Source organism: Pseudonaja textilis, chromosome 15 (assembly GCF_049901715.1).
Source record: "Pseudonaja textilis isolate UNSWEBS1 chromosome 15, rPseTex1.2, whole genome shotgun sequence".
Classification (NCBI taxonomy): domain Eukaryota; kingdom Metazoa; phylum Chordata; class Lepidosauria; order Squamata; family Elapidae; genus Pseudonaja; species Pseudonaja textilis.
The window spans coordinates 7,037,303-7,062,269 of record NC_142004.1 but is presented as its reverse complement, the minus strand read 5'-3'; the positions used below and the strand labels follow the sequence as shown (position 1 = coordinate 7,062,269).

The 24,967-nt window shown below is 41.9% G+C and overlaps 2 protein-coding genes across 8 annotated transcripts in view; both read left to right on the top strand.

Moving 5' to 3' along the window:
• TXNRD2 (thioredoxin reductase 2) overlaps positions 1-6,276 on the top strand; it is a 31,203-nt gene extending 24,927 nt beyond the window's left edge. For 3 of the 6 annotated variants that reach the window (XM_087913385.1, XM_087913387.1, XM_087913384.1), the window contains exons 14-18: positions 175-267; positions 905-976; positions 1,643-1,740; positions 3,109-3,380; positions 5,726-6,197. In XM_087913385.1, the coding sequence (XP_087769511.1) occupies positions 175-267; positions 905-976; positions 1,643-1,740; positions 3,109-3,238 (393 nt within the window). In that variant the 3' untranslated portion in view covers positions 3,239-3,380; positions 5,726-6,197. Of the gene's footprint in view, positions 1-174; positions 268-904; positions 977-1,642; positions 1,741-3,108; positions 3,381-5,725 lie in introns of all 6 variants that reach the window. The other 3 variants (XM_087913383.1, XM_087913382.1, XM_087913386.1) reach the window with 3 other exon arrangements.
• A 15,367-nt stretch (positions 6,277-21,643) lies between these two features.
• The window catches only part of GNB1L (G protein subunit beta 1 like), a 195,262-nt gene continuing 191,938 nt past the window's right edge, over positions 21,644-24,967 (top strand). For both annotated transcript variants that reach the window (XR_015739632.1, XM_026716224.2), the window contains exon 1: positions 21,644-21,710. The gene's annotated coding sequence lies outside the window, so the exon portion shown is untranslated. The remainder of the gene's footprint in view (positions 21,711-24,967) is intronic.

Sequence of the window (24,967 nt, the reverse complement as noted above, 5' to 3'; positions counted from 1 at the left end):
CACAACAGTCTCGTTTAGCAATGGAGGTTTTGGGCTCGATTGTGGTTGAAAGTCACCTGTATCTTGAAATAATACGTATATCATGCAGGCTCAGGTTGCTGAAAATGCAAGGTGCAGGAAGACTCGGCCTCTCTGGTTAATGACTCACGGTGTGGCTTCACCTCCCACCTGCAGGTGCCTACAACAGTGTTCACCCCTCTAGAGTATGGTAGCATTGGCATCTCAGAAGAAGATGCTGTCCACCGATATGGTCCAGATAACATAGAGGTAGGCTGTTCTGGTCATCCAAATGATTTACGCAGTTTATGGTGGTGTTTTCTGCTTTGTGCTATTCAGCCTTTGGGAAGGAACCAAATTTTTAGAAGCACATAAATTATAAATAAAACATAAACATATACATTATAAATAAAAACCAACACAAACCGCAGTGTAGCAATTAACGAGACAGCGCAGGATAAGGAATTGCAGACTTCAAAAGATAACGAAACACACACAGTTGGGAGGACACCAGAACCCAGATAAGACATTACAAACAAGGATAATGCATGCTTTGCTTCCAGCAAGGTGCTGTGTGCAAACACCCTCTTTATCCTGTTTTTCCAGCTGCAGCCCATGAAGGGGATCAGGGCCCTTTTCTCCCCCATAAACCATGTTGCTCCCTTCTCCATTCCTCCCTGTGTGCCCTAGGATGAAGAGGGGGTGGCCCTGGGTCTTCCTCTGAATACCCAGCCGGACTATGCACTTCCCCAGTCTCCTCCACAGCCCTCAGAGACCAAGAGAGGGATTCAGAGGGAGAGAGCGAGGAAGGGAGGGAGAGAAATTCAGACTTGTAACTTTCTGTTATTATTCCCAATCTCAATGCAAGTATTTTTGCCTTTGTGATGAAATAACAATTCTCTTTCAGGTATACCACGCATTTTATAAACCCTTGGAATTTGTCGTGGCCGAAAGAGATGCTACTCAGTGCTACATAAAAGTAAGTTGGCCTTTGTAATGTTTCTTTCGGTTCAAGGGGCTTACAATATCTAGCACAAACCCTTGGGGTCAAGCATTTTTTTTCTTTTCTTTTTTTCTTTTATTTATTTAGAAAATTTATATTCCTGCCTTCTCACGCATGGTGACTCAAGGCTTTATTCCTTGAGCCTTCCATTTTCCCTCCTCCCCAAGGGAGAAAAATATTCTAATATCTTCTCCTCTCCTCTCCTCTCCTCTTCTATTCCACTCTATGGCAACTCTAAAAAGACAACAGAAACATTTTATGAAATATACACTCTACTGTACACTCCTCTCTTCTACTCTACTCTACTCTACTCTATTATTCTATTCTATTTTTCTATTCTACTCTACTCTACTCTACTCTACTCTACTCTACTCTACTCTATTATTCTGTTCTATTCTATTCTACTGTATTATTCTCTTCTCTTCTCTTCTCTTCTATTTTACTCTACTCTACTCTACTCTACTCTACTCTACTCTACTCTACTCTACTCTACTCTATTATTCTATTCTCCTATTCTATTCTTCTCTACTTTACTCTTCTTATTCTATTGTTTCTGTTCTGTTCCTATTCTGTTCTACTCTATTCTAGTCTTTCTAATCCTGGCTAGTTGCAAATTCCCTGTTCTTTGTGAATTCTTCGCAGATGGTGTGCCTGCGCGAAAAAGACCAGCAGATCCTGGGCCTTCATTTCATTGGCCCAAATGCTGGTGAAGTGATCCAAGGCTTCGCTCTTGGAATCAAGTAAGTTTCAAGAATGTCAGCCCCGCATCCCAGCCTCCCCCAGCTACCTGATAAACTTGCTCTTTCAAGTCCCTCCAAGATAATAAAAAAAGATAGTGATTGCCATTTTAGCCAGACTAAATCATATCCAGTGTTTGGGGTTTCTTTTATGTTCTTATTTCCTCTAGTTTGGTGAAAAAGACGGGCATCCTTTATTAATAAAAGTGGAGCTTAGGAACGGACGTATCGGCTCTTGGTTTTTATGTTTATGAAATAGGTTTCTTGGCAAAACCTGTCTTTTTTTTTGATCCCTTCCCTGTTCTGCAAAATATATATATATATGAAAAATTAGCTTTGTAGTCCAGCTGTTGCTGACTCTTCAAAGTGTAACGAAGGGTGGGTTTTTTTGCCCATTCTTCTTTCCTATTCTCGGGATAATAAATGATCGCTCAGCAGCTTTTCTTTAAAAGAGAGAGGACTAAAACCTTGTTTTGATTACGTTTCTCTTTTGACAAAGACAGAATCATTAGAGCTTTGGAGGGGAAAATATTTCAGGATTTTGCTACTCTTCAGAAGTTTTATTATTATTATTATTATTATTATTATTATTATTATTATTATTATTATTATGCCCATGGTCTCCCAGCTCTGCCCAAAGGACTGAATAAAATTACTTGAAAACTCCAGATTGGATATAATACAATTTATTTTTGCCATGTGTGTGTGTGTGTGTGTGTATCTATGTATGTTTCTGTATTTGGGTATGTTTCTGTAGGCCTTCCTTGTTCTTGCCAATGCTGAACCTTTGGTGCTTGGACAGAATATTTTCTGACCAAGGCTTCCTGAGATAGTAACAATCCCACGCTGTTCCTAAAAAAACATTTTTAATTATTTTAATGGCTTGACTCTTCTTTGGGGCAGCCCCTCAAATATTGGAACATTGCTATCATGTCCCTCCATGTCCTTCTTTTCATCAAACTAGACATACCCAGTTCCAGCAACCGTTCTTCATATGTTTTAGCCTCCAGTCCCCTAATCATCCTTGTTGCTCTTCTCTGCACTCTTTCTAGAGCCTCAACATCTTTTCTACATCGTGGTGACCAAAACTGGATGCACTATTCCAAGTGTGGCCTTACCAAGGCGTTATAAAGTGGTATTAACACTTCACATGATCTTGACTCTATCCCTCTGATAATGCAGCCTAGGACTGTGTTGGCCCCCCCACCTGTGCCGAAGAAGTGACTATTATTAATTCAAGGTAGTCCTTGAATCGCAGCAGTTTGTTTAGCCAACACAGTGGAATCCACGGGGATTCCAACCAGATAAAGCATACAAATTCCATGTTTTTCTTCATTTTCTTCTCTTTTGCTCTCCACTTGTCTCCTGCAGATGCGGTGCTACTTATTCTCAAATGATGCAGACCGTTGGGATTCACCCCACCTGTGCCGAAGAAGTGACTAAGTTGCACATCACCAAGAGGTCAGGCTTGGATCCGACCGTCACAGGCTGCTGAGGTTAAGCACCATCCCTGGTCAACCAGGCTGGGCAGAAGCTTCCAGAAGAAAAGGAAGGAGCACATCAACCTCTAGAGGTCCGTTGTTTCAATTCTTTCATTGGCCTCTTCACAACGCCTTTCGTCCAACCCCCAAAATAAGACGCAGGTGAATTACCACTGTCCATTTAGCGATTGTTCAAAAGTTACAGCAGCCCTTTTTATTTTCCATGAACCACTTCGTGTTTTCATCTCAACCAGAAGGTGGAGATGCTGGTTAAGATATTAGCCTGGGAGTTAAGTGATATCAAATGATAATAACGCCAGCAGGATTGCAAGGAAAGCGTTAATAAATTGCCATCCGCGCCGATTTCTATTTGATCAGGATGACCAAATTTCTAGTTATGTTTATTTCCAGTACGATTAAAAGGTTATCTGAAAATGCATCTCTGCTCACCCCAAGGTGTGTACAGCTTTATACACCGCTTTAGAATAGAATTCTTTATTGTGAATTTATTCCAAGTGTGATTGGACACAAGGAATTTTGTCTCCGATGCATAAGCTCTCAGTGTACATACAAACAACAAGTGATAAATCACAATCAGTCATCGTAAAAATGCATTCATCATAAATCACAGGATACAACACTTAGTGATAGTCATAAACAAGCAATCGACATAAATCATGCAAGGATACTGAATAAGACAATATAAATTGTAAGAGACAAGCAACCAAGTTATAGTTGTAAGAAGGTAAGGAGATAGATAACAGGAAAGATGAGAGGAATAGTAATACAGCCTTACTAGATAGTTTGACAGTGTTGCAGGAGTTAATTGTTTAGCAGAGTGATGACGTGGGTGGGTGGGAACTGTGCTTGTGTATGGTTGTTCTGATGTGCAATGCCCTAGTGTTGTTTTGAGGGTAGAAGTTGAAACTGTTTAGGTCCAGGGTGTGAGAGGTCTATAGAGTAGAGTAGAGTAGAGTAGAGTAGAGTAGAGTAGAGTAGAGTAGAGTAGAGTAGAGTAGAGTAGAGTAGAGTAGAGTGAAGATAGAGTAGAGTAGAGTAGAGTAGAGTAGAGTGAAGATAGAGTAGAGTAGAGTAGAGTAGAGTAGAGTGAAGATAGAGTAGAGTAGAGTAGAGTAGAGTAGAGTGAAGATAGAGTAGAGTAGAGTAGAGTAGAGTAGAGTAGAGTAGAGTAGAGTGAAGATAGAGTAGAGTAGAGTAGAGTAGAGTGAAGATAGAGTAGAGTAGTGTAGAGTAGAGTAGAGTGAAGATAGAATAGAATGAATAAGCATTATTAGAATAAGAATTATTAAAATTAGAATTATTAGAAATAGAAATAGAGCTGGAAGGGACGCTGGAGGTCTTCTAGTCCAGCCCTCTGCTCAAGCAGGAGAACCTATACTACTTCAGATAAGTGACTGTCTAACCTCTTCTTAAAAACCTCCAGTGATAGAGTGCCCACGATTTCTGAAGGCAACTTCTGTTCCACTGATATTTTCACAGCGTTCTTTCTGGCTCCTGCAGTATACAGGCCCTCAATGGAAGGCAGGCTGGAGGAAAAACAAGAGAAAAAAAAAAAAGAAATAGTAACATATATACTAATAACAATACCCAGCAATGGTGCAACAGAATAATTTTAACTAAATTTATCTTTACGTTGGCTTATTTGTAATTGGTTATATTGGCATACTTATAGTTATAAACCATCTTTATGTTTAGTTCATACATAACATTAATCTTTTTTTAAATCTAATTTCTACCTCTTATCTCTAACCACTCATAAAATCTATCCCATGTTAGATAATATTCTGTATCTCCTTTGTCCTTTATTTTTTTAATGTCAATCCAGTCCAACGTTTTCCAAATTAACATCCTCATCCGATGGAGTGTTCTCATTTTTCCAATATTACGCAAACATAATCCTCGCTGCTCTCAATATATGCATGCAAAACTAGGTATATAGTCCCTTTATCCTAGCCCTCTGGCATTATGCCCAACAGAAGTATTTCTGGTTTCAGATCTATATGTTGCTTAATCATCTTTTCCAACCGTGTCTGGAAAGATTTTTGTCTATAGGTGTGAAACAATGAAGAGTTCAGCTTGAAAGAATCCCCAACAGGTCACTCTTGGTTTGGAATGGCCAACTCTTTGGGAAACCATCTGCAACTACCCAGAACAGTGCTTTTTCAAGAAGTAACTGGTTTTGCTTTTGTTTTGCTCGAAGACGTTTCGCTTCTCATCCAAGAAGCTTCTTCAGTTCTAACTGAAAGGTGGAGAGTTCATGATTCTTCAGTTAGAAGTGAAGAAGCTTCTTGGATGAGAAGTGAAATGACTTCAAGGGAAAAAAACCCAGAAAGTCCAGCTGCCTCTTGAAAAAGCACCATGACCTGGATGACTTAGAATCTCCATAGACCTCTACCTGGTGTACGTGAAATGAACCTACATTCCCTCTACCCAAGTCTCCCATTGAAGTCAATATCCTTATGCTGCCAATATTTATTTATTTTTAGAGTCACCAGACCAACTCCCGTGAAAGCCTTCTTCAAACCGATCCCATTTCTGGGATGGTCACCCATACTATTTATTGCATCGGATGAAGACACCTAGACGGATGTGGATGAGCTGGAACTGGTGCCAACGCAGGGGTAGATAGACACCAAAAAGATCTGCTTCCTTTTCTGTGAAGTTCTGCCTTGTGCCTTCCAGGGATGGTGTATTTCCAACCACCACCTCAAGCAGCCTCGCGTCAATGCCAAACACCCAACCAAACATCGCAAGAGATTTCCTGGGTGTGCAGATATTTGTGCATCTGAGAAATCCACGCAAAATCACGGGACACCGGCCAATGACGACTTGTGTATAAATCCACTCGCTGGAGTAGACAGGTCTGATGCCTGCCGGTTCCTTATTGAGCTGAAGGAATTACGTTGGAATTGATGGCAGGCAATTTAATAGAAGGATTAAAATTAGCTTTCGGTTAAATTTGTAGAGGGTTGTGGTTGATTTGGGGTAACTTTTCCTTTCCCCAAAAGTCAAAAGTAAACTGCAATTTTTTTTTCTCTTCCAGTTTTTTTTTTCCTTCTGTCTCTCCCATGTATGTTTAGTTCCCCCACCCCCCAGTACTGTAGGGCAGCAAAAAGCTAAACTGTGGCTATGAGATTGGTCCTTTCAGTCTTGATTTTATTATTAGCATGTGTGTTTGCAAATATGGAGCAGAAACGTGCAGCTCCCATGCCAGGGAATTCTTGCTAAAGTTTTCGGCTAAAAGTTAACATTTGGTGTTAGCTTATTGTCCTGAAAAATTAGCCTCCACCCTAAGGAAAGGCTGTATCACAACCAAATCAAGACCTAGTTTGGTCTAGTGGTTAAGGTGCCAGGCCAAAAGGCAGGAGGTTTTGAGTTCTAGTCCTGCCTTGGGCCTGAAAACTAGTTGGGTGACTTTGGGCCAATCACTAGGAGACAGTGAGTTCTAGTCCTGCCTTAGGTATGAAAGCCAGCTGGGTGACTTTGGGCCAGCCCCTCTCTCTCAGCCCAACCCACCTCACAGGATTGTTGTTGTGGGGAAAAGAGGAGGAGGATACATGTCAGATATATTCACTGCCTCAAATTATTTATAAAAATAATAAAGGCAGGATAAGCATATAACTCAAATTCACAACAGTGAGCATCTTCTCCTGACATCCCTAATCAAAGAAATCTTGTCCAACCTCACAGGATCACCTTGTGTATTTGTGTATGTGGCGGGGGGCGGGGGGCAACTGGATTTGTCTCTTTCGTCCATTTCTGTTGTCTCTCTCCGTCCCATCCCTTTCTTGAAAACTTTTCGGCAGCCAACGGTGAGAAACCTTCATGAGAAGAACCCTTGGAGGCACTTTTTCAAAAACACACTCGCCCACGCTCACCCCTCAGGATGACAACCGGGACAGGCGTTGATGCAATTACTTTGATCTAAGTCTGAAAACCTGCCTGCCAGATGTCAGGGAGTTAATTGTGGCTCTGTTGTGCCCCATCTTAAGTCAATATTGTCAGCTATTATTCCTCTTAATCCTCTAACATCATGGTTTAATGATGGGCCATTGGAGATGTCCCCTTCAGCGCCTGAAGGGAACATGAGATTGCGTAGCAGCGTTAGGCATTTGGCTGAGCTACCTTTATTCTTGTGGACAGCAAGTCCTCAACTTACAACCAATTTGTTTAGTGACTGTTCAAAATTACAACAGTGTGGAAAAAATGGATTCCCCAGCCAGCATGGAATTGAGATCCATGCATCTTAATATTGTCAAGTTTGAAGAACACTGAACTAGTCCAACCCAGTAACATCTATACCTATATACCTCTACTGTATATCTACCTATCAAATTATATATGTATATATGTTTTCGTAGATTTTCACGGGTACAGGTATGTAGGTCTAGGTGTGTTCAGGTCTTTTCCCGTGTAAGATTAAGAGTATCTTGGTGATGATTCGGCACGGTCCCACTCGCCATCCTCAGGCTAGTACTTTCGGCTTCATGCCTTACACTGGGTTAGGGCTACAACTTTAAAAGCACAACTACAATGACGTGGGAAAATACCCGAACAAAGCTGAATACCATACATGTAAGTACCCACGAAAACTTTAGATAGATAGATAGATAGATAGATAGATAGATAGATAGATACACACACACATAGATACATACATACATACATACGCATATACATATATACACACACACACACACATACATCAGTTAAATTTACATTTTGCATTATCTTTTATTCCTGTTATCTAACCAAGCATACCATTTCTCCCAGACCATATAATATTCTTTTTCTTCCTTCTGCAATTCCATTGTTAAGTTTATTCATTTCCGCACAATCCGTATTTTTTTTTTATTAACCTATTATCTTACTTTAGTTTAGATTGAGGGGTTCTTGGTTGCTCTCTGGAGCTTTCCTGTGTAAGGCATCCAGAAAGTATCCATGGTATCCATTTTGTTACCCAAGCTAGGTAACGTTATGAGTTGATGGAAGAGGAGGATTGTGGGGGGTCCCTTGGTGCTCTCTGAGCTTGTTTTCTTCCAGACGTTTCATTGCCCAACTAGGTAACACAATCAGGAGTAGAAGAGACAGGAGGAGGACTGTGGGAGCCTTGGTGCTCTCTGAGCTTGCTTATTTTTCTGGCAAACGTTTCATTACCCAACTAGGACTTGCAGCCAAAGCTCCGTATCTCATTTTTACAGCCCCATAAATCACGCCCGGAGTGGAGGGTTCATTTTTTCTCCCCTTCATTGTTTTTTGACGTAGCTTGTTGTGCTTTTTCTATAAGTCACAGGGAAGAGAAAAGAAAAGGAAAAAAAAAACACCTCCACATTTCCTTCCTCTGTGCAGCTGCAGTTTCCCCTCTTCTCAGTTGCAAACCTGCCAAGAGTTAGCGAGAAAAGTTCCAGATGGGATCCACAGGAATATTTCAATTCCTAAGAAGCCACACACACATCCCAATCGCCTTAGCCAGGGCAGGCAGTTCGGTAGGACTGTTCAAACATGGAATAAAAGGGTTGGGAGGAACCTTGGAGATCTTCTAGTCCATCCCCCCCCACCCCCCCGCCCAAGATCCTATATCATTTTAGATAAATCCACCAGCCCCCAAGAGGAGAAAAATACTCCAGCACTTCTCCACTCAGATCAGCATAGATTAACTCTAAAGTTAACTTAATTTAACTGGTGATGTTCCCTAGTTGGGCCATGAAACGTCTTCACGAAAACAACCAAGCTCAGAGAGCACCCAGGACCCCCACAGTTCTCCTCCTCCTCCTCTTCCTCCCCCCCAAATTCCACTCTCTTCCAGCACTGATGATGTTACCTAGTTTGGGTAATGAAACATCTGCAAGAAAACAACACAGTTCAGAGAGCATCCAGGACTCCTCCAATCCAGTCCAGTCTCTTCTTAAAAACCTCCCCTTCCCGAGGCAAATCATTCCACTGATTAATCGTTCTCACTGTCTGGAAGTTTCTCCTTCATTCAAAGTTGGATCTTTCTTTCATGATCAGACCCATCGCTTCTTGTCCTGCCCTCAGATGCTTTGGAGAATAGCTTGACTCCCTCTTCTCTGGGGCAGCCCCTCAAGCGCTGGAAGACCGCTATCCTATCACCCCCGACCCTCTTCTTGGTTAGACTAGGCCCCTGCATTATTCATCATATGATTTAGCAATAGCACTTAGGGTTTACGGTGCTTTTACAACCCTCTCTAAGCGGTTTATAGAGTCAGCCTCTTGCTCCCAACAATCTGGGGGTCTTGGAGGGATGGAAAGCCAAGTCAACCTTGAGCCGGTCAGGATCGAACTCCTGGCTGTGGGCAGAATTAGCCTGCAGTACTGAATTCAGATGGATGTTTGGAGGGATGTTCGGATGGATGGATGGATAATAGACAGACCAGGCAGAGAGACAGACATGGAGAGACAGACATGGAGAGAGAGAGAGAGAGAGAGAGAATTTAGACTTATATACTACACAGAGCTTTTACAGCCCTTTCTAAGAGGTTTACAGATTCAGTCTCTTGCCCTCAACCACGGAAGGATGGAAGGCTGAGCCAACCTTGAGCCGGTCAGGATCGAACTGATTGTGGGCAGAATTAGTCTGCAATACTGAATTCGGATGGATGTTTGGATGGATGGATAATAGACAGACTAGGCAGAGAGAGAGAGAGAGAGAGAGAGAGAGAGCACTTAAAACATACATACTGTTTCACACTCCTTTCCAGCCCTCTCTAAGAGGTTTACAAAATCAGCCTCTTGCCCCCCAACAATCTGGGTCCTCATTTTACCCACCACGGAAGGATGAAGTCTGAGTCCACCCTGATTTAGCCTCCAAACCCCTTACCATCTTTGTTGCTGTCCTGTGCATGTTGTCTAGTTGACTTTGACTCAATGAACAGAGCTCTTTGGAGAAATAGGGTCATCATCCATGAAGATCTAATCCTTGCTTACCCCTTGGTGACCCCCTCTAGCTTTGCCTACCTCTGGGGGCCGCTTCCTTCTGCCTTTATTATTATTGGCCTGGCTTTTGTGTCCCTTTCAGGAAAATCTGGGCCACGCGTAAGAACAATAGGAGCTAATCTAAGCAAGAGAAGTCTTCTTTGGTACACCATTAGTGGAGCCAGGAGGAAACTGTCGAGACTTTGGGGAAACTTTTTAGAACAGCCGAACGCTTCCGTGGGACCAGGAGGAGGGAGGCCCACCAATCAACACATCGGTTTGCCTGTCATCGTGTTTTATTTTTCTTCCAACCTTGAGTAATGACTTCTGACTTCCTTCTTGGATCATCTATGGCTCTGTTTATGGTCTCCTGCCTCCTTGTCTCAACTGGCTGCCCCAAAGACTAGGATATCTAGTGACTTCACTCCTCCTTACCTTGGCCCGAATGGATCCGTCATTCTGTCTCATGTGCCTCTTTCTAACGTCTACTTCCCACACAAGTGGGTAACCTTGAGGTGTACAATGAATTTGTGAGCCTCCTGTATTCCCTGTTCATCAAAAGGCAGGGCACGTCCCTTCATTGAGATAAGAAAAAAATTGCCTCGGTGGTTGAAGTTTGTAAAAACAGGACTTTGGTATTTGTACTCGTGAGGAATCCTCCCTTTTTAATTTTGAGTTGGGGCCAAGTTGCTTTATCTCAGCAAAACTTGTGCATCTACATTCCCTGGTCATATCAGGGTCAGTTGAAGCCTCATAGCCTTCGTCAACTCTTTCCAAGGACAGATTTAATGCCTGTTGATCAACAGAGGCCTCCAGATGTTGGGTTCCTCAACCTTTCCATGATCATTTCATTCCAACCTAGCAGAAGTCAGAACTCCCATGTTTCATAATCTCAGGAAGAAAACCCCGTAGCCTTCCTTCCTTTCCTCAACTTCTTGTGGTGGGCTTTCCGAGCCACGCTAAGGCTAGGTTTGATTTGGCTCACAAAGTTCTCCAGATAAGTCATCCCGTCGTTTCCGTTTCTTCTCCATTCTCTTCTGAATGTGGGTGGTGCTCTGTTTTGGATTTGGCCAGCTGAGTTCCTGCTTCCCAGCAATGGGACAATGGTTTGAAACAACCCGTTTTATGGTCCTGTGGTGCGTCATTTGTGCCTCTGGATGAAGAAACCTAGCTCTTCGTAAAGTTATGGAATTTGGGGTGGGGAAGAAAGGTTGGGGAACTAATTTGAAGCTTCAGGTGTGTTAAGACAAAGCCAGGAACCGGAAAGCATTGTTGCTTACGATGTTAGTGGGTATTGCTTCCACCCATCACCGTTGCGTCTATTCTCCTGATTTCTCTTAATTAGATGAAGAATTGACTACCCTAAGGCTGGTTTGGTTCGGTTTCAACTCTGGAAGCTATTGCCAAATACTTCTTGGGACCTAAGCCAGTTTTTCTTACCGAATATCTTTGGCACCGAGGATGCTCACACCCTACCTGTGCAACACAAGAAAAATGTAAAACATAAAAGATCTGATTTTTTAAATGCTTCCAATGCATTCTGACAACAAATGGGGGCTTGGGGATCTAGAAATTTGACCACGGAGAGGGGTGACCTCTGGCCAATGATTTTGAAATGTTGCCTTAGCATTACACCAGGGGCTCAACTGAAGAATAGATCAATAGTACTTAGACTTACAGCTCCCTCTAAGCAGTTTGAAGAGTCAGCCTCTTGCCCCCAACAATCTGGCTCCTCATTTTAGCGACCTCGGAAGGCTGAGTCAACCTTGAGCCGGTCAGGATCGAACTGCTGGTTAGAGTTAGCCTGCAATACTGCATTCTAACCACTGCACTACCATGGCCCTTCCTTCCTTCCTTCCTTCCTTCCTTCCTTCCTTCCTTCCTTCCTTCCTTCCTTCCTTCCTTCCTTCCTTCTTTCCTTTCCACTTAGCAATAGCACTTAAGACTTATATATATATATCTTCCCAGTGCTTTCCAGCCCACTCTAAGCGGTTTACAGAGTCAGCCTCTTGCCCCCAACAATCTGGGTCCTCATTTAACCAACCTCGGATGGATGGAAGGCTGAGTCAACCTTGAGCCAGTGGGAATCGAACTGCCACACTGCAGGCAGGCAGCAGAAGTAGCCTGCCGTCCTGTATTCGAACCATTGCACCACCACGAATAACAAGAGTTCAGTGGGACTTTTGCAGGAAGCACAAGTAGGTTTTCTAAATAAAGAATAGACTTGTGGGTGATTTGCCTCGATCATTTTATAATGCATTTGACTGGTTTTATTTGGATCTGTCCCCATCATAGGCTCTTCAGCCCAAATGGAATCCGTTTCAATTGTTTGGCTGGAAAGATAATTGTAGCTCTGCGAGGCATTTTTCAGAGTTTTATAGGAAATGCCGGCAAAATCCACAGAGCAATTGCACCCTTGATTTGCATTCCGGATCTAAAAATACGGAGCTATTCTTCCACTCGAAGGGAGGGGGAAGGAAATTGCTATTGTTTCTTTCTCTCCTGCCATCCGGGAGAAAAATATATCGATGTAATTCTTAGGAATGTGGTGCAGGATTTTTGCACTTATATTACAAGGTAGCTAGGGAGTTGTTAAAACATCTTGGACAAATTCTCTGCAGCTCTTCTGAAAAACCTCTGGCTTCTTACACTGCTGTGAAATCACCAGGGTGAGTTTGAATTTGCAGTTTGTTGGAAATTTTTAAAAAAATATCTTGAAAGTCCACTCTCGTAAAGATAGAGCTGCAGGCCAAATTCATCTCCTGTTGCCTTTATGACTAATATGTATAGCCTATAATCAGGAAACTGATAGCTTCCTTCCCAATGAAAACATTTCATGAAAAGGCATAGGAGCCTTTAATAAAAGTGCTGCTAATTTCCTTCTAGGAGACGCGGTGGCTCAGTGGCTAAGACACTGAGCTTGTTGATCAGAAAGGTTAGCAGTTCGGCGGTTCGAATCCCTAGCGCCGCATAATGGAGTGAGCTCCCGTTCCTTGTCTCAGCTTCTGCCAACCTAGCAGTTTGAAAGCACGTAAAAAAAAAATGCAAGTAGAAAAATAGGGGCCACTTTGGTGGGAAGGTAACAGTGTCCCTCCGTGCGCCTTCAGGCGTTTAGTCCTGTCGGCCACATGACCACGGAGACGTCTCGGGACAGTGCTAGCTCTTCGGCTTTGTAACGGAGATGAGCACTGCCCCCTAGAACTGGAAACGACTAGCACGGATGTGCGAGGGGAAACTTTACCCTCATTTTCTTCTGATTTGTTTGCCATCATAGACTACTCCCTCCTAACACCTTCCCCACCCGCTCCTACTAGATTGCCATCTTTACCCTTACTTTCTTCTTACAATCCCTATCACGGTGGATCTTAAACTGAAGATAATCACCGCCCCAAAGGGATAATTCAACAATGTCCTGGGGTTGATGGAGCACTTTGTAACTGCTTTTTTTTCTCTTCTGAATTGATGTAAAGGCAGGTGGGAAAGAGCTAGGGCAGGGGTCTTCCAACTTGACAGCTTTAAGACTTGTGGACTTCAACTCCCAGAATTCCTCCTCCAGTCATGTTAGCTCAGGAATTCTGGGAGTTAAAGTCCACAAGACTTAAACTTGTCAAGTCTGAAGACCCTTGAGCCAGGGAGACTGGGGGAAGAGCCAAGGGACCGGTCAGATAAGGGACAGAATAGCCCACAGCTGCATAATGGGTAGAGAAAGAGACTAGAAAAGGACTCTTCCTAGTTTCTTGGGATGAAAAGGAGACAGCATGGGAATTGTACTTTCAGACTTGCAAGTTTCTGTCAATGTAGCTTTGCAATAAAGTGGAATTAGCTTATCTGATCATGATACCTATCTAGTTGATGTCAGTCTTGCAAGTCTAAAACAGTTCTCTTACTGTCTCTTATCTGACCGGTCCCTTGGCAGTATCTCTTTTCCTCCTATCTCCCAAGGTCTTTCTCACAGGCCTCTGGTAGTTGAAGATCCAGTTTGGGACGGTTGATGGTGTGTAAGACAACACGTTCTGTGGGATTTTGGAGGATTGGGAAGATGATAACATTATTCAAGGCAGGGATAAGAGATAAGTGGGTCAAACAATTGACAAATACCTGAGTATAATTTCCATGGCTCTCAGGCAACCTGACGGGACAGTCCTGACATTTTAAAATTGGCTCCCACAATCCCTGCTTAGCAGACATTTTGAGAGACACCCCAAACCTCTGAAAAATATCAAGATAATCTCCCCTTTTGATTTAGAGTAGGGGTGTCCAACCTTCGCCACTTTTAAGATCTGTGGATTTTTAACTCCCAGAATTCCCCAGCTCATGTAGCATAACTGGCTGGGGGATTCTGGGAGTTGGAAGTCCACAAGTCTTAAAGCTGTCAAGGTTGGACACCCCTTCTTTAGGATATGTTTTGCTTGCTTGAACCCTTTTGTTTAAATGCAGCAAAACATTTCACTCGGAAAAGAAATTCCTTTGATTTTTTTTTTTCTCTTTGTTTGCAAATTCCGGACCTTTAAAGGGGGAAAAAGGTGCTTAATCTGGGGCAGCTTTGAGCTGCTGCTGAGGCCCATCGCACGTTTTTTTATTGTAAGGCCACAAAATTTGCCATAAAGATCATCAAGAAATTAATCATTAAAAGAAAACAATACCTATGTTTATTAGTGACTGGAAACGCTTTATAAACCTTTTGCATGGAGCAAAAAAAAATTGAACGTATGATTTATGGTTTTGATGATTTGACAGGATAGATGATTGAAAGAAGTGAGTTGTGTTATAACCACAGAACAAGGAGTTTATAGCTGCTGTAAATATTTATACCTTCTTGCACCTTTTTCCTTTCTTTGCTGTTTTCCTTTCTTGCTCTTTTAGGTTTCTCTTTCACTGCTTTCTTTTTCTTTTCTTCTTCTTCCCTCATATGGATTTGAATTAGTTTTTATGTGTCCTTTTAAAAAAATTATATACATATTCATATAAGCATTAGAGCAAGAGAGAGAAAAAGCCCTTGATTTGATACAAAGCCTCAACAACTTGACTAATACAATATTTAAAACATCACAAACAATACAGATGGCAAAGAAATTTAAAAAATAAAATCACTTCGTCTGTCATTAAGGGCATTTATTCTTTCAGCGCGATTAGGGTGAAAAAAAATAAAACAAATGTCTTTTTTCTCCTCTTTAATTACCAGCCTTCAGCAAGGCAGAGGAAATGATCAATGCATAAAAAGAGAAGTAACATTTAACCCAAAGACTTTTTAATTAGGCTGTTATTCTCGTGTGTGTGTGTGTGTGTGTGTGTGTGTGTGTGTGTGTGCCTGTTTGTGTAGAGACCTTGCTAATCTTTGGCTTAGATTTTACTGATCTCAGCTAGACCTTATAGTAGTCTTTATTGGCCAATGGCCAAGGAAATAATAATGCCATTATGTGACACATTTGCAGACATTTTCGCAGACTAAAATTATTACAGCTTTAGGTAACAAACACATCTCCTGCTCTATCATACTGGTATTAGGGCGGAATCTGGCAACCAGTGCCAAATTAGTCACTTTAAGAACATCTGTTTATTTGCTTATTTGCTCTTAACATGAACACGGGGAAACGAATCTTAGGGCACTAATAAAGGCAAATATTTGTAGCTCTGGGTGGAAATGAGGGGGTTTTGAGATCTCTGAGCTTGGTGGTTTTCTTGCAGACATTTCACGACCCAACTAGGGAATGCCATCAGTGCTAATGGGAGTGGGGTGCGCAGAGAAGAGGAGGAATGGGGAGGAGGAAGAGGACTGTGGGGTCCTTGGTGCTCTCTGAGCTTGCATATTTTCTTGTGGAAGAAGGACGTGGGATTTGTTGACAGGAGGAAGAAGGGGAAGAGAAGAAAGAGGATTGTGGAGTCCCTTGGTTCTCTTTGAGCTTCATTGTTTGCTTGGGGACCTTCCATTACCCAACTAGATAACATCATCAGTGCTAGAAGGGGGTGGGGTTTGTGGAGAGGAGGAAGAGGATGATGACTATGGAATCCTTGATGCCTCTCTGAGCTTGGCTGTTTTCTTGAAGACATTTCATGACCCAACTAGGTAACACCATCAGTGCAAACCCCACTCCTTCCTAGCACAGATTTCATCACCCAGTTGGGGGTCGTGAAATGTCTGCAAGAAAACAAGAGAGCACCCAAGGACCTCTCAGACTTAGGGCAAACATTTAAAAACTCTAAACTCCATCAACAATTGCCTTTGACCATGATTCAGATGAAGAAGAAATATAATCCTGCTCTCCTCAGGAGCGATACTCTGGTTTTGGAAAGGTGAAAAATAAGCAAATATGGTACCTACCTCAGGACCACAATTCAAATGAAGAAATATAATCCTGCTCTCCTCAGGAACAATACTCAGGTTTTGGAAAGGTGAAAAATAAGCAAATATGGTACCTACCTCAGGACCACAATTCAGATGAAGAAATATAATCCTGCTCTTCTCAGAAACTAAACTTTGGAAGGTGAAAAGAAGTAAATATGGTACCTGAATCAGGGGGGGTGGACTCATTTTAGAACCAGTGATGGATTTGTTACTAACGCTCAAACTTTTTAATTTGAAGTTCAGCGTGCCCTTTCTTTTCATAAACCCCAGCAATGGCACATGGAAGAAAAACTCCCACGTACCTTTCTCAAATATTTCCATCCTTTCATGAGGATGGCCTTGAAGAGGCTGCTGATAGCGCTGTCTACATTTTTCCTTCTCCCATTAGGACATCAGAAACTCCTTGTGCATGCACTGAGATTCCATCATAAGAGGTCAAGTCACCTGCCTCTCCTCTGTCGTAAATCAAGGATCTACGCTGGCTGTAAATCTCATCACCACGTCTTATGAGCTGTCCTTCCAACTGGCAGTTCCAGTTTACGGCTCTCGTGCTGTGGCTGCAAAAATCAGACAGGAAAAGGTTTGGAAAACAAATTTATTTGCTGCCTACTAGAGATTGCTTGGAGTTTTGCAGCTTAGATAGGAGGTTCCTATTCCGGTTCTCGTATTAAGGATTTTTTTTTTTTCAAATTCAACACTGTTGTTTTGAAGAAGTTGATATCCTAAATGTGAGAGGGGTGAATGGTTCGGAAATATGAGATTAGATGATAGATGATAGATAGATAGATAGATGATAGATAGATAGATAGATAGATAGATAGATAGATAGATAGATAGATAGATAGATAGATAGATAGATAGATGATAGATAGATAGAGACAGATAGATAGATAGATGATAGATAGATAGATAGATAGATAGATAGATAGATAGATAGATAGATAGATAGATAGATAGGATGTAGATTGATAGATGATAGATAGATAGAAGGTAGATTGATAGATGACAGATGATAGATAGATAGATAGATAGATAGATAGATAGATAGATAGATAGATAGGATGTAGATTGATAGATGATAGACAGACAGACAGACAGGATGTAGATAGATAGATAGATAGATAGATAGATAGATAGATAGATAGATAGATAGATAGATAGAGTGTAGATTGATAGATGATAGACAGACACAGACAGGATGTAGATAGATAGATAGATAGATAGATAGATAGATAGATAGATAGATAGATAGATAGATAGATAGATAGGATGTAGATTGATAGATGATAGATAGATAGAATGTAGATTGATAGATGACAGATGATAGATAGATAGATAGATAGATAGATAGATAGATAGATAGATAGGATGTAGATTGATAGATGATAGACAGACAGACAGACAGACAGGATGTAGATAGATAGATAGATAGATAGATAGATAGATAGATAGATAGATAGATAGATAGGGTGTAGATTGATAGATGATAGACAGACAGACAGACAGGATGTAGATAGATAGATAGATAGATAGATAGATAGATAGATAGATAGATAGATAGATAGATAGATAGAGATATGATGTATATAGAGATTGATAGATTAATATAGATATATATGATGTAGATATGGATTAATATTGATGATAGATAGATATGATATAGAGGTTGATATAGATTAATAGAGTTATAGGTAGGTAGGAAGGTAGGTAGATGATACATTAGATGTAATGATAAATAGAGATAGACTGATATATGGATATATAGGTATTGATAGAAGATACACAGAGAGATGATATATACATATATACCGGTAGATATATATACATATATACATACACACAGAGAGAAAGGGAGGGAGAAGGAGAGAGAGATGTTTTTCAAACTTGGCAATTTTTAATAGGTGGAGTTTACCTGCCAAGGAATTCTGGGAGTGGAAGTCTACCTGTCTTAAGGCCTGCTGGGGGATTCTAGAAATGGAAGTCAACCTATCTTGAAGTGGCCAAGTTTAAAAAACTTTGCCTTAAACCATACCAAAGTTAGCTTTGGTTGAATGAATCTGTTGTGTGAATGTACCCACTGTGGTTTGAAGAACCATAATTTTGTACTTCCTGCCCCATGTCAACCATGGGTAATTCAGCTAAACAGACCACCGTTTGGTATGGCAGAGAGTCCTGATAATAGATTGGTGGGCAATTTCACGGCTTTGCCAGTGGCTGGCTTGTGAAACTGACCATCACATTCCTCCACCTGTGATCTAACATTTTGGGTGTTGGTCAAAGACATTGGAAAATAGGTTGACCTGTTTTCCAAAGCACCAGAAGGCAAGACGAGAAGCAATGAACGGAAACTAATCAAGGAGAGAAGCAATCTAGATCTAAGGAGAAATGAACCAGTGGAACGGCTTCCTTCCAAAAGTTATGAATGCGGCAACACTGGAAGTTTGTCTGAAATGGTATAGGATTTCCTGCCTGAGCTGTGGGTTGGACTAAAAAACCTCCCAAGGTCCCTTCCAACTCTCTTGTTCTGTTTTAGAGCAATATTCACTGCTAAAAACCCTCTACTTTTTGCAAACGGCGTGCTCCTTCTCAGCCAGCGCACATATTTCAAAAACTTCCCCCTCCTGCGTGTTCCTTCCTCCAGTGCTTCTGGTAGGGTTGTCAAATACTTGTGCCATTACCAAGCCACACAAATATGCTCGCTGTTTAATTTAGCTTTACCTGGGGAGTGGGCCTGAGCGAAGCTGTCTTAGGCTTGATGTAGATTTAATCCTACTCTCTAAAGAGGTTTAAGGCACTCTAGTTTCAGCTAATCCAGAAACCTAACCCCAAATCTTTTGAAACTCTTCACGGGCCACCAGAGCAATAGGCAAAGAGAAGAACCTTCCATGATTAAAATTATGAAAAGGACACAGTGTGCTTTTAGGACTAAAAAGCTTTACTCCCTCCCCAATAAAGAAGATTTATTTTGCAGCCAGTCAGAGGATTTTGCTGACAATCTCTTTTGTCTGTGACAGATTGCTTGCTTTGGAGTTGGGCAGTGGATGAGAAGAAGTTGCAAAAAAAAAGAAAAGAAATATTTTTATCAAAAAGGATCAGGGTGGCAGGAAAAAAACCAAACCAACCATGAAGTGAATAGCGTGTCCAGACCTTGTAAACAACCCTTTGCCTGCAAAACTGTGTCTTTTATAGATTTAATAGATTCTTCCAACTATCCACAAGGCTTTCGTCTTTAGATAGGTATAGATAATAGATAGATGATAGATAGATAGATAGATGGATAGATAGATAGACAGACAGACAGATGATAGATAGATAGATGAATGAGAGAGAGAGATGGTTGGATAGATAGACACACACACACACACACACACAGACTAGCTCCAAGGTCAGGGACAAACCTAGATAGATGATAGATAGATAGATAGATGATAGATAGATAGATAGATAGATAGATAGATAGATAGATAGATAGATAGATAGATGACAGATAGATAGATAGATAGATAGATAGATAGATAGATAGACAGACAGATGAGAGAGAAATGGATAGACAGACAGACAGACAGACAGACAGACAGAGATATATAGTTCCTAGCTCCAAGGTCAGGGACAAACCTAAGATGATAGGTAGGTAGGTAGGTAGTAGGTAGATAGATAGATAGATAGATAGATAGATAGATAGATAGATAGATAGATAGATAGATAGATAGAATTCTTTATTGGCCAAGTGTGATTGGACACACAAGGAATTTGTCTTGATTCTTTAGCCATGATTCTTAATCCAGGTAGTCCTCAACTTACAGCCACAACTGAACCCAAGGTATATGTTGCTAAGTAAGACCATTAAAGTAAGTTTTGCCTCATTTTAACCTTTCCTGTTAAGTGAATCAGTGCAGTTGTTAACACGGTTGTAAAGTGAATCTGACTTCCCTGTTGACTTTGCTTGCCAGAAGGTTGCAAAAGGGGAATTGTATGACATGCCCATCATAAATACGAGTCGCTTGCCAAGCATCCGAATTTGATCATGTGGCCATGGGGATGCTGACAACCGTTGTAAATGTGAAAAATGGTCATTGAGTCACTTTTTCCAAGGCTGTTGTTGGTTTGAATGGCCACTAAATGGTTTAAAAACTATCTGTAATATTAATTTATGGGTCGGGGGAATGGGAAAAATTGACTAGTGATATACTGAAAGTCCTGGCAGCAATTGTAAAAATAAAAATGTAACTTGGTTCCAAATAATTTACTGAATGTTTTGGTCTTGCAAACAACCAGGACTAATAAACCAACCGATCAATTGCAGGAATGAGAGCAGACATATGAAATTATTTGCAACATAGGAGTATCTTTTGGGATGTTGTGGCGCTCTGAATTTTACTATTTATTCCAAAAGAAATCGCTTGTAGGAGCTGAGGAGTTTGACTGAATCAAGTTTTCCAGCTCTGGCTTCTTTTCAGAAACCAGCAGGAGCAGCCACATATTGGCTGGGGATGATGGGAGATTGTGGCTCAGCATATTTTGGAGAGGAGCAGGCTAACCAATGTTGCGGGTTGAACCCAGGAACACATCTGGATACAAACTGCAAACTTCTTAAGCCTGATGTGTTGGAACTACTGCAATTCCCAGTTCTCAGCTTGCACATCAGTCCAACAGCACATGCAACACTGTGCATCCACCAGGGAACATCCTGGACTACAAACCCCATCAGTCTTCCACTGCTTTTGAAGCTGTTGAACTCTGCATCCACCAGGAAATGTCCTGGACTACAAACCCCATCAGTCTTCAACTACAAGCCCCATACCCTGGAGGATAGCATGCATCAACCCTATGCATTTCATTACAAGGGCACCTGGGCTGATTTACCCATCCCCAGCTAACCCCAGGGGTGGGGGACGATGGGAAGGGTAGTAGCCCAGCGCCGTATTGCAGGGCGCCAGGTTGGAGAATATCAAGAAACCCGTGCAGCTAGCGCATGCGCCTTAGAAGGAAAAAAAAAAGGAAGCGCCGGGCAGCCGCCGCTACCACGTGACGTGAATTGAAGATCTGGCACTCCATCGGCTCGGCGCTCGGCAAGCCAGCCTGGCCGTTTGGTACCGTACAAGCTTTGCAGCTGGGCAGGCATCGCTGGAGGAGTGCCGGAGAATCGATTCGCCCATGCTTGTTTGCCTCCAGTTTGCAAGGCAGGACAATTTCAGGTTGGGGTCCTTTTGGTGGGTGGGTGGGGGAATGGCGTCTATTTTCTGCATACGGGGGTGCATTAAATGGGGGTGCATTAAAGCAGCATTTCACTGAACATTTAAGGACTCCAACGAGGGGGGAGGGGGGAGGAATACCAGTAATTTTTAATATTTTCCCCCAAAGGTGCATTTTCTGCCACTAAGTCGGTTCAGAGCCCCTTTCGCACAAAGGAGGAAGTTTGTAGATGGGGTAGCTTTGAAAACACTTGTGCATTCCTCCCTCCCTCTTTCCTCCCTCTCCCTTTTCCCCCTCCGTCCCTCCCTCCCTTTGCATATTTACTTCCTTCCTTTCCTTTTTCTCCCTTTTCCTCTCTCTCCTTCCTTCTCTCCCTTTCCCCTTCTTTTTCCTCCCCTCCCTTTCCCCTTCCTTCCTTCCTTCCTTCCTCTTCCTTTTCCTCTCTCCTTCATTCTCTCCCTTTCTCCTTCTTTTTCCTCCCCTTCCTTCCTTTCTCTCCCTTTTCCTCTTTCTCTCTCTCCTTCCTCCCTCCCTTTCCCTTCCTCCCCGCTCCCTTTCCCCTCCCTTTCCCTTCCTTCCTTCCTCTCCCTTTCCTCTTTCTCTCTCTCCTTCCTTCTCTCCCTTTCCCCTTCTTTTTCCTCCCTCTCTCCCTTTCCCCTTCCTTCCTTCCTTCCTTCCTTCCTCTCCCTTTCCCCCTTTCTTTTTCTCCCACCCTTCCTTTCCCCTTCTTTTTCCTCCCCTCCCTCCCCTCCCTCCCTCCCTCCCTTCCTTCCTTCCTTCCTTCTTTCCTCCCTCCTTCCCTCCCTCTCAGCCATATAGATTCATGTCCTAATAGCAGAACCAACCTTTCTCACAGATGTAAAATGTTTGGCAAAGTTTAATGCAACCAAAATATTTTTCCCAACCACATTCAAACAAACAACAATGTTGGTAATTTGTATCCAGTACGTTGATGTGTTTTGCAGACTGTGTTATTATACACCTGAAATCTGATACAGGGATTCTTGGTTAAACTTCTGTTTGGATTATCTCTGATTGGATTTGAATTTGGACTCATTTTAACAGGTTCCTTTTGTGACTGGTTTTAAGTCTTGTTCTGAGTCTCCGCAGGCTCTCCTTCACTCTTTGTGTAACTTGTGGCTTGGAAAATATAGTGGCTAAATATGCAAAGAAGTTGGCAAATACAGGCAGTTGCTCAACTTAAAACAACCAAAATCGAGCGCCAAATTTCTCTTGTTAAGTGAGACATTTGTGAGGTCAGCTTTCCCTCATTTTACAACCTTTCTTGCCCCCATTGTTAAGTGAATCACTGCAGCAGATAAGTTAACAACACAGCTGTAAAATGAATCTCGCTCCCCTGTTGACTGTGCTTGTCAGAAGGTCGCAAAAGATGATCACATGACCCTGAGGCACACCAACGGTCATAAGTATGAGTCAGTTGCCAAGCCTTTGAAGGTAGACGGAGATGCTACTGTTGGAAGAATTATCCTTCTGGGTTCAGTTCCAAGTGGGGAAGAAAGACACTGGAAACATGGAGGCTGTTTGGAAAGATGGTTTAATGGTGGACAGGATCAAATGGAAGGAAGGGCTGAGATGCTGAGAGTGCCTGGGTTTTATACCCTCTGTTGGGATTTGAATTTGAGCTTGTATTCTGATTGATTGTCAGACTCCCATGAGGCCATGCAGGGGCAAATCTTGTAGGCTGTGCTAAGTCCCAGGCTTGGGTGAGCCTTGCTGGATGATGATGTAATGAAAGGGCTCTGGGCAATTCCTATAGCTCTACCTGGAGTAGATCTTTGTTATGTAAAATATTCTGGCCTTACCTAGGCTTTAATGGCCCACCCATTAACAAAGGTGGGGGTGAACTTCTGCTTCTGGGGTGAGTTTCTGCTTCTGAGTTTCTACTCTTTTTTTAGGGAAATATTCTGCCTTTTTGGTATATCCTAAAATATTTCATTTTCCTCGGAGAGGGGTGGGTTTTAACGTCCAACGCTACGAAGGTCATAAGGGGGAAAAAACAGTCCAAGGTTCCTTTTTTCTTTTTTAAACAAATTTTATTAATTTTACAATTAAAAAACAAATCTACAACACATACACAAATAGAAAAACCAGAAAAGAGCAAGCAAGCAAGAAAGAAACATGAAAAGAAAAGAAAAAGCAAAAGAAAGAAGAGAAGGTGAACACTTAAAAACATTCTCATTTTTGACAGTTTGTAAGATCTTTTCTCTTCTTAGATTGAATCCTATACCCACATCTTATCCATATTTATGTTTAGATTACACTCATATAAGTTTATCCCCATTCTTTTTTTTACCTTACGATACACGACCTATCTTTGGTCTAACCATTTATACCAAGAATTCCAATTGTTATAATATATTGAAGAATCTTTGGAAGGTCCCTTTTTTCAGTGCTGTTGTGACTTTGAACATTTCACCAAATGGACTGTTGCAACCCAGAGGTTGCTGAAATGTTGCTGAAATGTTCTGAAGTAGGGGGATTATTTTATTATCTTTTTAAAATTTCCCCGTGTGAAAAGCCATAACAAATCCAGAAATGCCAGATGCATCTACCAGCAATTGCTGAAGGCTGGGGTTCCCCCCCCCCTCTCTCTCTCCCCGCCCCCCCTTCAACATTACTTAGGAGATATTTGTAACAGGATCGCGCTGACACATTCCAGAGCAAATCCCTTTGAGGGATTCCCAGTGTAGTAGAACCACCAAAATACCTTAAAAAGTTGAGTCCTTGAACTCCAGCCAAGTCTCATAAAGATGTAATTCATCCACAAGCATGCACGAGCCCCCTCCTCTCCCTAGGCACACACACTGACCACCAAAGTGATGATGGCTACTGAGGCCATTAACCAGATGTGCAAAATAACTACCTTATCTGAAAGAAAAACGGCTTCTCCCCGTCAAAAATGCAAATGAGTAAGGTTTCCTTTCTCTATTATTTTTTTTCCCCTCTTTTTTTTCCGTCTGCTAAAGGAGTTGAAGCTGCTAGAGAATTAAGTTTTGGAGGAGAATTTGCACGCATGGTGGAGCCACAGAGTGAGGGGCCCGAGATTGACATCTGTCACCTTGAGTTGAGATGAATGTGGTGACTTTTAAGAATTAACAAGCTGGGTTAGAGAAGGAGTAGTTTGAGTTCCAAATTCCCATCTGAGCATAAAATATGCTGGATGTCCTTGGATCAAGGGTACTGGTCTGGCTTGGTTCGTGGGCCAGATGTGTGGTTTGGTTTGGATTTTGGGGGCCAA